Source organism: Orbicella faveolata, unplaced genomic scaffold (genome assembly GCF_042242905.1).
Source record: "Orbicella faveolata isolate gen_17 unplaced genomic scaffold, um_ofav_v1 contig_34, whole genome shotgun sequence".
NCBI classification, from domain to species: domain Eukaryota; kingdom Metazoa; phylum Cnidaria; class Anthozoa; order Scleractinia; family Merulinidae; genus Orbicella; species Orbicella faveolata.
Window position 1 is genome coordinate 29,869,307 of NW_028301563.1, and position 13,194 is coordinate 29,882,500.

At 41.2% G+C, this 13,194-nt stretch overlaps 1 protein-coding gene across 1 annotated transcript in view; it reads right to left on the reverse strand.

Moving 5' to 3' along the window:
• Positions 1-383: 383 nt before the first annotated feature.
• The window catches only part of LOC110048519 (uncharacterized), a 13,862-nt gene continuing 1,051 nt past the window's right edge, over positions 384-13,194 (reverse strand). Inside the window, exons 2-8 of the mRNA XM_089298894.1 lie at positions 7,591-8,286; positions 6,419-6,858; positions 4,707-5,453; positions 3,903-4,140; positions 3,437-3,689; positions 2,617-2,748; positions 384-2,124 (exon numbers count right to left, since the gene is read on the reverse strand). Coding sequence (XP_089155020.1) covers positions 1,983-2,124; positions 2,617-2,748; positions 3,437-3,689; positions 3,903-4,140; positions 4,707-5,453; positions 6,419-6,858; positions 7,591-8,286 — 2,648 coding nt within the window. The 3' untranslated portion in view covers positions 384-1,982. The remainder of the gene's footprint in view (positions 2,125-2,616; positions 2,749-3,436; positions 3,690-3,902; positions 4,141-4,706; positions 5,454-6,418; positions 6,859-7,590; positions 8,287-13,194) is intronic.

Genomic DNA, 13,194 nt, shown 5'->3' on the forward strand with positions numbered 1-13,194 from the left:
TGTGTAGAATTCAAAGCTCACTGAAACCGGGGTTAATTTCACAATCCTCTCCGCTACTTTTGTCTTGGGTTGTAGTCCAAACATAGATAACACAATGAAACAAATTTTAACAGACAGCGTTCTTTACATTCATGTATAAACACAACCTTCACCCTCATGCCAGCACGGAAAATAAATAAATATATATATAACTTAAATCTGGTTTCTCTAGGGCGTGGATCGTTAATTAATCTTACCCCCCCCCCCCTTACTCCTCTCCTCCCCCCAACTCTTTCAAGCTGATGCCTTTTCCTCGGCGCCCAAGCTAAGCTTTCCGCCATCTTGGATTTTGTCGACACCAGAAAATATACAGAACACTAATTAAAACAAACACACAGAAAATCTCAAATGGAACACCATATCTCTTTCATATAATTTTCAAGTATATCAACAATAATTCTTATCGTGTAAACTTCTATTTTTTTTCTGACGTGTTTGAAAAAAAGAAACGCTTATGTCAGCAATGTGTGTTTCACAGTTATTTCTCAATTGTCATATTAAAAGACTACTTTCGTCAAATAAGCTACACTAGAATACATTCCAGTATTTATCTCTCTATTTGGAGGCCTATATATAATTGTGATGTTTATTATTAATAAAATGTCAGTAAAAATAGTATCAAAGAACGCTTGTGTAATAAAAAAGATGAATCTTCTGTTTTGTATGAAAGCTTGAGGAGTACTAAGTCACGAACGACACAAATGTATTCCTTGCAACTGCACATGATGTGAAAATTATTATATGAATAGATTCATAAGCTATTCTTCTACATGGCGCCTTGGACTTTAACTGGAGGCCACAGACCGGCAACGGAAGTAACTACATCTTTTGAATAACACAACATCTTTAAAGCACAGTTATTTTGTCCAGGTACAAAATTACCTTTAAATTGAAAGAAACCTGAAAATAGTAATAAACTAAGATGGAAAAACACCAAAGAGATAATAATAAACCATAAAAGAGCAAGGAAGCTTAAGGATGGAGAAGACTGAAATGTATTTTAAATGACAAAATGGAAAAAATTGGGCTAAACTTTTCAAGATGCGCAAACTGTGATGTAACTCCTTTAAGTGTCAGTAAATGGGATCAAGTGTCAAAAGCTATTACACCTCTCAGGATCAAAAACTATTTTCGTCTGAAAAAGTCTGTCCTACAAAATTTACTGTCAATTGCAACATTTGAAAGTTCTCAACTGGTACTTCCAGTTGGAATGGTTAACACTGTTATGCTATGCAAGTGAATATATAAAAGATCATATATTTGAACTGCGGAGAAAGATATGAAGACATGATTGATCATCGCAGTTATACACACAATTTAGGCAGTTGTGAAATTAAAGCCTGAAAAAATTCAGGCCTGAACAGGATTTGAACCCATGACCTCTGCGATACCAGTGCAGTGCTCTACCAACTGAGTTATCACGCCAACAGGGAGCTGATCACATAGCGAGTTCGTTATATACCCGTAGATGGTGAAGAATGCAAGTGAATATATAAAAGATCATATATTTGAACCACGGAGAAAGATATGAAGACATGATTGATCATCGCAGTTATACACACAATTAAAGCAGTTGTGATTCAGGCCTGAATTTTTTTCAGGCTTTACAACTGCTTAAGTTGTGTGTATAACTGCGACGATCAATCATATCTTCACATGTTATGCTATGTATAATTTGTACTTATATTTTTCTCTAAGACTGAATATTCGACCCGATTAGCTCAGGTGCTAAATCATTTCCTGAGGATGAACAAATGTCATATTTTTTGGATGGTAAGATATACCTACCTATATTATACATGTACCCATACTTCTGTATATCTATCTATACTATCGCTCATGCCTGTGTTTTTGCTGATAAGCTTTATGATAACATCATTTTTTTTGTAACCTTCATCACTGTAAGTTCTACTGAAAGGGGCCTGGGCACCAGGTAGCATCTACTATATCAATAACAAGACAGCTGCAGCTGCGACGACAAAATTGATACACTTTGACGTCACATGTTGAGACAAGCTTCCAGTGGGTGGCTTAGATGGAGCTTCGACGTCGATGGGCCTGCTGTGACGAAGACCATCCGCTGACCTGCAAGTTTGATACAAAAACGGGGAAGGTTAGAAGATGGACATGGATTGACCACATGCTGCGAATGGATAACAGTTCCCTGCCATGAGTTGCACTAACATGGGCACTGGAACGAAAACGCAAGAGAGGAAGACCAAGAGAAACATGGCGTAGGGCAGTGGAGAAAGAGCAAATGGCAATGGGTTACTGTTCTTGGGTGTGACAGGGGCAAAGTGTCTTCTCCATATGGAGAAGTGGAACTGACAAGGATGGCAGTGGGGCCGGCAACGGCAGCAGCAGCGGCGACGACGACGACGACGCCGCTGCCGCTGAACAGAATTAGGGTTAGAAATTAATTCAAATGTGGAATCAAACTTATCACTTTCAATAAGATAAAGAGCTTGCACTTTCCTTGTCTGTTTTAATTATTCAGTTTGGGATGCCCGTGGATTCGGAAGCTGAGACTACAACAACAACAACAGTTAAAATGAAAACAACATTGAATTTTCTGACCTGGTTCGCAGCATAATTTTCCCTTCCAAATCCAACACATCCTCAACATTTTTCCACGTTTTAAGATCAGTAGAATACTGGAACTTAAGTCCTGGGAACACATTAGCGATTTTTAGCACACCTTCATCAATACTGCAGAGAAATGAAAATGTATCAGTGAGATTGACCATGGAAAGGCTTCACAAATGTCAATCAACCTAACCAAGTAAATAATAAATAAATAAATAAATAAATAAATAAATAAATTAATTAATTAATAACAATATTTGGAAAGGAAGCCACGCCAGCCTTTGCTAGTTTTCATGCATCCCCTTCCTGGTAGAATTGGAATTTACAGATGCTGGGTTCTGTGGATGGAAGAAAACAGGGGTACATGGAGAAAAACCCTCAGAGCAAGGCGAGAACCAACAACAAACTCAACCTACATATGACACCGGGCCGGAATCGAACCCAGACCACATTGGTGGGGGGCGAGTGCTCTCACTACTCAGCCAACCCTGCTACCCAACGGGAAATAAGTTTGTATTTTGTAAAAGATAATCAACTTATTGTGTCTTCTCCCTTGTAAGCTAGAGTCAGGATTTCTGGTTCAAGATGCAATGGCAGGCTCCCGACTGAGTTGCTCTATCAAAATTCACCACACTGTTGGGGGTTTCTCTACATTTTCTAGAGTGTTCTTCTCGAGGTAATTTAGTCTTAAATCAAAAAGTATCGCCTGCATGAAATGATTAGGAACTTGTTTCTCATATTGTTTTCTTGAATTTGTCTACCAAAACGTAGAGAGAAGTTTGGAAGTTATCACTAGATGGGATTATCTCACCGTGCTCCAGGTGGTGCCACGTGATACGCTATGCCCATTTCGTCCAGTCGCCCCAGTTCCCTGTAGCCCAGTGTGTTCGCAAACTTCGCCCAGTCGTCCGCCCTCTTGGTGTCTCTCTCTTTCTTATTAGTGATGTCTTCCCATGATGCTCTATGCCATGCGCGTTCAGCCATTGCTATCATGCGAGGAAAGATCATGGCGCTCATTTGGTCAGCGGTGCGTACTGTTTCTGACCATAGGTGACCTTGCATTCCTAACAAAGCAAGATAGGAAATATAGAGATCAACCTGAAGTCTCGCTAAGTTTGCAAATCGGAGGAGCGGGCGCCTAATGGTTCACAGGCAGTCTGCGGTCTGGTCTGGCTAAGGGTAATGGTATATTTCGCACTGGTATGCGCTAATTGGAGGCACTAAATTTACCAAATTTAGCCTAAACGTTTCAATCGTCATTCAAGCCCATCTCTCACCTACAATATTCTCCTTCTTCGTCAAGTTAGCACACATTCCGGGATCAGAACACAGTTCTTCCCTGGTCAGTGGTTCACCACTTTGTTTGGTCTCAACATTGGCAAACAAATCATCTGGCATGAAACCAAACACTTTTTGAGTGTCAGTAAACCTTGTGGCCCAGTAGAAACCACGCTCCTCTGGGTCAGGCTCGTACGGGTGGTCGAAATACAAGTGAGTGGCCTGGGACATAATCACCTACAAAATTAAACATTGTTGCTTTGCGGTGAAAAGTCAGTACAGAAGTTAAGCACGGGATTAACAAGAATTTTGCTTTCAGTTTTATAACTTTTCAGTGAAGTTTTTTGTTTATATCAGTGTTTATCCTTCAGTTTTGAGTTTGAATAATCTGAAGCTATACAAAACATAAGCAGTGAAAAAAATTTTCATATCAAAAAAAATATAGTCCGGTTAACTTTTAATCCTGGGTTAGCGTTAACACCCTTACGAACAACCAGGACAACGTCCAGACGATTTTGATTAACCGATGGCAACCGGAAGTCGCAATCCAGGTTTCACAGTCAACATGCATGCTGAGGCACTAGTGGTCAGTTTTCAATGAACAAAAAAAATGTAACCTTGTTTTACGTCTTATATTTTAAAAGTGTACCGATGGACTGGACGTTTAAATTTTTTTTCAATTATTTTTCTATGACCTTTCCCCTTTTGACAATCCCTACATCGCTCGGGTAGCCAATCACGGCGCCAGATTTAGTGGCCTTCTGCCCCCAATTTTAATCCCGAAAGTCCTCATAAACGCTTACCTTGAATCCAGCATTGGCTAGTTCGTATGCTCGCTTTCCGCTCCCCCATTCCCAGATGTTGTTCCACGCGTACCCATACACCCGCGTGTTCCTCAGCAGCTCGCGGTCATAGGGGACATCTTGAAAACTCATGAGGCCATCTTCCCATCCTGCCAATTCAAGGCTGTGATTTGCCGTGATGTTGGAAACCCGCCGAACAAAGTAATCTTTCAACTCATCCACGACTTTGCCATTTGAAGTGTTAAGTTCCAGCTCCCGCGCGAGATCTTTGCAAGCGGTAGAATTGGTCCAAGCGCCGTGCGCCACCTCATCTCCGCCAAAATGGTAAATGGTCAGCGGTTGTATGTCTTTGTGAATGCCCACGATGGCCTCGACCAGGTGCTCAACAAAGGTGTACGTGGACTCTATGCAAGGGTTAATGGCGTTATCCGTATAATATTGCACCGGTAAAGACTGGGATGTATCACTGGCTTCTGATAAGAGGTATTTCTTGGCCCCAGCATTATCCCCCTGGGCTGATAATTTGTCATATCGCGCCAGCATCGCTTTGATTGCGGCATTTCCGTGTCCTGGCATGTCAAATTCAGGAATAACCTGAATATGACACGCTTTGGCGTATTCAAGTATAGCTTTGTAGTCCTGGACCGAGTAGTGGCCTGAACCCGAGGTGGACGTCTCGGGGCCTGAGCCGAGTTGTGACAGAATACACTTCTTGTGTTGCAAGTCAAAGCAACGTTTGCTTCCCACCTACGACATCAACAACAACAACAACAACAAGCATTAAAAAATTCTTATATATTTGTTAGTTTCGACAGAAACAATGGACATTATGTTTTAAATCTTCATAATATTTAAGGCAGAATGAAACGAGCTCTAGATCATACAGCTGGCACTGTCTTCCTCTCAAAAGAGCAAAAATTCTCTCGACTCTCTTCAAGATTTGAGCAAGTTTTTATTTTCAATAATTTGAGATCCAGATTAACAGGGCATAAGGGTAGGTGTTAAAAAGAGAGCTAGGGTTTAACTTCTGTCAGGTCTAACGAGGTAATACTCCTCTTGTCTGAGTTTCATGCTGTTAGTTTAGGACAACGGCAAGTCCGGCAAAAGTTCAAAACGAGAGCATGACTCCAAAAGAAGGGAAATGTTGACATCACTGAAAACCTTAACATATTCAGATATGTCCAAACATGCATGCAGTGCAGAAAATGGCAGATTTGACAAGATTTGAGATACTGTGGCAATTTGTCAGACATGGCAAATTTGACGAAACTTCGCCAAGACTGTGGACAAAATTATACGAGTAAATAGAGATTTTGATGTTAAAATGCAATATCTTCATCTCAGTACTCTAGCTGCGTTTCGAGTGCAAAAGAACATACTAAGTCACAATTTTAGATTCCGTTTACACTGACCAAAAGGTCCCGTCATAGGACCACTTAAAAAAGACAAATGAACGTCACTGAGTGCTGGTAATCTTGGTAATGATTCGTGTAACCTAATTTGCGCAAACTTTGCACAGTATAACATATCAGTGTAACATGCAGGTGAAGTGTTTTTGGAGGGTAACCTTGGCATAAAACCCGAGAGGTAGCTGGTGATGACTGGCATTCCATTCATACGAAGAAGCAAAAACTCCTGTGTGCTTTACCCTACGGGAACTAAAGTTAACCCTGATAGGTCACAAGGCAAAGAATTCACCTTTTACTTTTTACCTCAGTAAGTTCCGGTAATCCGGGGATTTCAAGCCTCCAGCCTTCGTCATCAGTGAGGTGGAAATGAAATTTGTTGAGCTTGTACATTGCCATTGCGTCTAATAACTTAAACACGTGCTCCTTCGTTTTAAAGTTCCGGGCAACATCGAGGTGCATTCCCCGGTAAGAGTACCTCGGTGCATCTTTAATTGACACTTTAGGGACCCTCCCTTTAGAGTTCCTCAACGCCAGAAGGGTCTGTACGCCATAGAATACCCCTGCAGGGCCCTTTCCAATGATCGTGATGAGCTCCTTGGAAGAGTCGACCACCAGACCGTACCATTCATTAGTACCGGCAAATTGCTGACCTCCCTTTGCTGGCACATCAACGTCACCTTTAATGAGTTTGATTGCTTTAGTGTCTTTGGGTGAAGACGACGATACTTTGAGCTTGAGTTTGTCTGTCACAAAAACAAAACAAACGACAGTAATCACTGTGACACAAGATACTGGGATATTCAGAATCCATGTCACACAGCAGAAGTTATCTAGATAGTCATGAATTGTTACTCTCGGTTGACTTGGAGATTCGTTGCGTGAAGGACCAATCTGCCACTACGAAGAAGCTACAAAGATGTAAACTAACTCACGCAATTGAAGAAAATACAGTGGAATCCCGCTTTACGGTCACCTCGTTAATACAGTCCCACTTTATTTTCTCTTGCCAAACGGTCGTACATTTTCTTATAAGAAAATCCTGTTAATATGGCCAACGGCCACATTCTAAAATCCCAACCTGTATAATCCTTTATAATTACACCCCGTTTATACAGCCACTCAAACCAGTTATGCTAATTTTTGTAATTCTTAATATCGTATGTACTGATTGAAGTTTCTTTTTTAAAACATTATATCGCATTCCGCATTCTTACTTTATTAAGAACAGTTGTTTAGAAGTGCAGTTGTGATACGTTCATTAATACTTCACTCAATTTAGACTAATCATGAAATTTGACCCTCGTTAGTGACCGTATTAACGGGGATCCCCTGTAGTGTTGATGAAGCTCCTTGTTTGTGAAATCACTCAAAGTTACGTGACATCTTTGCCTGTGCCAGCTGTGACCTTTAAGGTGGTCACGCAATCCACCTTCCCCGACAGGATGATTGTGTGACGCAAATATACCAGAACATACCTTTCAGTGGAGCAGCTTCGTTTTCTAATCCTGCCTGAATATACACTGTCCACTCTGACGTAATAGTCACACCACTGTTTTTATCAATGTTCATTTCCACCGGGGTAGGGATGACGTCATTTGGCGCAATCTCTAAATCTGAAATAAAGTCCGCGCTGTATCGTTTTGCTGGTGTGTATGGGTCGTACACGTCGTTTTCAGAACGTTTCCATTTTGCTTTGGTATCAAACTTGCCAACAAAACTCAACTCTTCGTCATCTGTGTTTTTTATTACCCGTGGGGTACTTCCCACCGCGGAGAGATACCATCTAGGCATGACATCCGTCCGGGCAACGGACCAATGGTCTGCCTTGAACTTGAACGTGAAAGAATCGCCTGCAGCTATTTCTTTGAAATCACTCGTTGTCTTGAACTTGTGAATGCATCCGTTGATGTGGGTGAATTTGATCCCGTAATTCCCCGGGATAACGTACCCAGTGGGGTTGTGTTTCAAGTGTTCTGGTTCAACAAGCCTGATGTTACAGAAGTACACAGCCCAATTTCCGTGTCGTATGGGGAGACTTCCCTGGTTAGTGAGAGTAATCTGTGCCAAGAAAGTAGGGATGGATCCGTTTGGAATCGGAAGAAGGTTGCTGAGGACATCGTAGCGCACCTCCATGTTTGACGCCAAGTAGTTGATCTCATCTTGGGTAGAACCTAGAAAACAGTTACAACAAAGATTGCACCAAGTATAACAATGATACAAAGACATATTGGACGAGTTACAAAAGCCTTCGTCCCCGCCCGGATAGAGTCGCGTCAGAACCGGACGACAGCACAAAACAGGAGACTTGAAGAGGTAGGGAGTGGGTGCTTGGCTCGCTTGGCTCGCATCCTTCGCAGTCCCCGCCTTCAGCCCGAGGTGCTTTCGCGCACTCTTTTCCCTTCGCGTGTGTCGCAAAATAGAGAGGATGTGGACAGTCTACCCCCCGGGAGGGAGGGAAGGGGGTGCCCAACTAAGGTTTATACAAAGATCCTCTGCCACAACAACTCGGGAACTTTATGACCTTCAATAGTTCGTTCGGAATTCCTCGTTTCGGTGACGTTTGTCGCGTGACAAAAGATGCAAATGAAGAAGATAATTATCTTATTAAATACTTAAGCGTAGGCAAAATACCTTGGTGCTCAGGAAAATAAACATTCAACATATCTAATGGCACTTTTCGAGAATTTTGAAGAGAGTTACACCGACATCAAAGGACGTGATGAACTAAACTTAATTCGATCTATCACTGATTGCGAGTTTTGACGAAAGGTTAAACAATTCCAAAAGATTTATTGTGTGAAATCAAGAGTGCGGTTTTGATACAAGAAAGAGTTGTCGTAAACAGTAACAGAGAATTAACAAAAGAAATTGCTGTTTATTAATTGACGACAGAGAAATTGCAAAAAGCTTATACATCCCTTTATTCAGAATGTCCTTGATACATTAACATAATGTAATCTCTTTACATTATCGATACATTACCTCTGTTTAATTAAGGTTACTTCAAACCTTCGCGGGTGTCCTCCAGAAAAAAATGCGTACGCGCGCTGTTTTGAAGGAAACCCCCACAAGCTATATATCAATAGAAAGGTTATAAAATGTAGAATTCAATAAAATTATATTCTTTTTTGCCGACTGCTTTCCTAAGGCAGCAAAAGCCATTAACACCAAAACCACCGACTGAAATTCCGGCGAATTAATTGGGTATCAAATGCGACCATTGATGCAAAATAACTGGGCAGTGTTGATCACAAAGCATCAATCTCTCAAAGTGTGTCAGCATTATCTTTCATTTCTTTTGGTTATCCTTTTATAGATCTGTCAAGTTCCACCATCGAAAAATTCGCGTAACATGTTGCGTTAGAGATTACCACGAGGAAAGTATTTGAAATAAAAGAATTCGCCGATACGTTGTTGTTTCGGATCTATCAGTGAGTGTTCTGGCCAAATTTCATGGAAAACCGTCGATTCTACATACCCTATTAATTCATTTAAAGAGGAAGGATTCTCTAGAAAAACGGGTGCAAGTTTTCGCCTTATAAAGATTTCTAAACTTGTCACGCCTTCTCAGAGGTCAACTCAAAATGCCGCTAGCCAATGAAATAACAGAACCCCTTGCAAAATAATAAGCAAAATCATTTTTTTGTTAATCTGGATGAATGATGACACTGGCATTTTGCCAGCTGAATTTGGAATGCTTTCTTCCTAATCTGGCTCAACAAATCTATGTAACACAAGTCATGATAAGTAATGTATGTTAATTTATGGTAGTCACACCTTTCCTTCATTCCTTCCTCTCTCCCTGCCTCACTCACAGCACCCCCCCCCACCCCGTCCCCCCACACCCCTACCCCTTAACAGCTGAACCCACTAGAATGGTCCACTGGGCACAATTAACTGCAGTAGCGAGGTTTCTATAACGGTTAAAGGCATGGATGCATCCATTTGGTGTGACAGGTCTGGACTGAAGGCTCAATTTCCATCACTTCCTCCAGTGTAGCCTGCAGGTAGCGTCACAGGTAGCGTCTTCAATGCAGACTACCTTAAGTCCAATCTACATTTCTTTCCTAAACAGCAGCTGGCAATCAAGCCATAGAGGCCTAGAATGAATGTGTAGTTCCAGAAAATATCCATACCCACCCCAAGGAAGGTTAACAGAAATTCCAAGTGGGAGGGGGGTTTCAAAAGCCCAATATAAAAAAAAGGGGCTCAAAAGCCCAATATAAAGGAAAGTATGGCACTAAAATGGAATTTCCAGAGGGATGGGGGTTCAAGCTAAAAAACCTTCCTTGGGAGGGGTATGGATATTTTCTAGAACAACACAATGCCTTGCTCAAGCTCAATAGTAAATGATATATAGATTTAGCCAAGCCCAAAAGCGGAGTTCCTGGGTCGGGTGGTTCAAATCTTGATTAAGCTAACCCAGGATAAGCAGCAATTTGATCTGAGTTTTGTAACTTTGCAGTGAGTTTTTCTGTTGTTTGGCCTTCTGTTTTGAATTTGAATAATACCAAAATACACAAAACAAAAGCAGTGAAAGACATTTGTATACAAGAAAAATTTATACTTAAGTGAACTTTTGATCCTGGGTTAGCTTTCACCAGTTTCCAAACAACTGTTTACGACAAATTAACCTGACATGAACCGCAATCCAACCGAAAACTAGCACTTCATCAGTGGTCGACTTTAAAAAACATGTGACCCTGATGAACTCTAAACTTGAGCCTGCCAATATGGTCACATGATTTTGGTCAGCGGATACCTTGTTTTGACAGGTGTCAATTGACCATAAAATGGACTTCCAATATCAAAGAATTACACTATAAACCAAGGCTGCATGTCTCTGTCAACCTAACAGCTGGAGTATGGACAATCTTGCAAGACTCCGCAGTCATCATCGTTGTCATCATCGTCATGTGTGCGCGCCCACGAGCAATACCGCTAGCCATGATAACCATGAGAAAATCAATGCATGAGTTTCCTTTACTTTCCTATATCCCTTCCGGCCACCAGAGCTCCGCTATAATCATACTATTCAGTAGCAACAAAAGTTCTGGAAGGAGGAGGTTAAGGGATCTGAACATCTGAACTTCCTACTTTCCACACCTTTTATTCCCAGCTGCATCGTGAAAACCCGATTTATTATAATTATAATTTTAAAACTTATTTTACCAGTAACATGAACATTTTAATTCCATGCACTTAATATTGCAAATGGCAGCTGAAGAAAACTAAAACCTTCTAGGACAAGTGATCATTCATTCAGGACAGGGGGTCTTAACAGGAGTGGTATTTTAAAATCCCTTGATCTCTCCAAAGAGTCAAAATTACAAACTTGGTGAACTTGGTTAGCTTTGCTGAACTGAATCAAATTAACTCTAGGCTAAACTAAGAAAATCAATTCAGAATTATAATTTCTCAACCCAAAACTGAAATAAATTTAGTACGCTACATGGGTACTTACTGAAAGACGAGAGCACTATAGAGAGGGTTTTATAAAATAAGAATCGTGGGAGGTACAGTAACCTCATGGATAGTGCACATGACTCTGGATCAACCAGTGACAGGTTTAAGCCCTTGAGCCAACTTACTATCCCAGAGTGGCTAGCCTAAAACATCGATATCTGGGAGATAATTTGCCCAATTTTTGACTCTTCCCAAACCCCCAAAATAGGAATATGCCAATTTAACATTTCCAAAAATTTTGCCGGAAATATATCCAAATTGAGAGTAAAAATAGGTGCTTTAAGCACCCTCCTTCATATCCGTGAGATTTGGTGAGTAGCTCAATTCACGAGGAGCAGTGGCCTTATGGTTAGTGTGCTCATCTCTGGATTAAACAGTCTGGGTTTGAGACCTGGCCGGGGTCATTGTGTTGTGTTCTTGGGCAAGACACTACTCTCACGGTGCCTCTCTGCAAGCAGGTCTATAAATCAGGCTACTGACAATTTTAATACTGGGGGTAACTCTGCAATGGACTAGCAGGTGGAGTAGAAAATCTCCTTGTTACTAAGAGCTATAGTACATCAGAAACTGGAATTAAGAACCAACCGGCTTATTTGGAGACTTAACCTATTAAATAAGAATAGGTGCACTTATTGAAGAATGGGTACGGCTACCCCAGGATTGAGGGTTAGAATAAAGGGCTGCTGAATCGAATTGTGGGACGGTGAAAAGTACAACCCAAATTTTGGACCATCCTGCCACATAACCTCCATTATTATACCAGGGTTGGCAAAAGGAGCCGGCTCCCAGCAAAATTCACCTTTTACTTCATTATCTCAGTTCACTACTCCAAAGAGGCCAATCTGCAAAAATTAAAGTCTGGGAGATCACCAGATTTTTGCCTCTTCGGTAACCCACTGAAAATAGGATTATGAAAATTATCTTTCCAAATCAACAAAAATAAGACTTATTTTTAGTGTGAAAATATATACTTTAAGAACCTTCCTTCTTGTCTGGGGAGATTTGGTGACCAGACAGGACTGACAAGTAGATTTGTTCTACAACAGGAAAACTTAGATGATCAGATCTATCCTTCTGTCATTCTTTAGCAAAGAAGGTAAAAATCAGCTGTTGCTCAAACAATAGGTAACGTTAAGTCTGCACGCAAGCCAAGTGGCTCATCAGGCCAGAGCTTATCCCCATTTCAGTAGCATGAATGGACAAGGAGTATTTCTACCCCTCCTTGGATGGGATGCTGGTCCATCACAGGGTTATCCCCAGCAGTAAATTTACCGGTACCCATTTACACACCTGGGTGGAGAGAGGCTCTGTGAGAGTAAAGTGTCTTGCCCAAGAGCACAACAGATTGTCCCTGGCCAGGGCTCCAACCTGGAACGCTCACTCCGGAGTCGAGCACACTAACCATGAGGCCACTGCGCCTCCCATGCTCAAACAATAAAACCAGTGAAACAACCGTGTTTAAATTCAGACTTTCTTTTGGTCCAAATAAAACTTAACTCAGTCATTGTAAGGAAGTTGCAACTGCTAAATGTCGCGATTATTTTTGTCAATTACAAGCTGCAATCATGCCAAGCAAGACAATCTTGTTACCAAGACTACACATCACAATTACC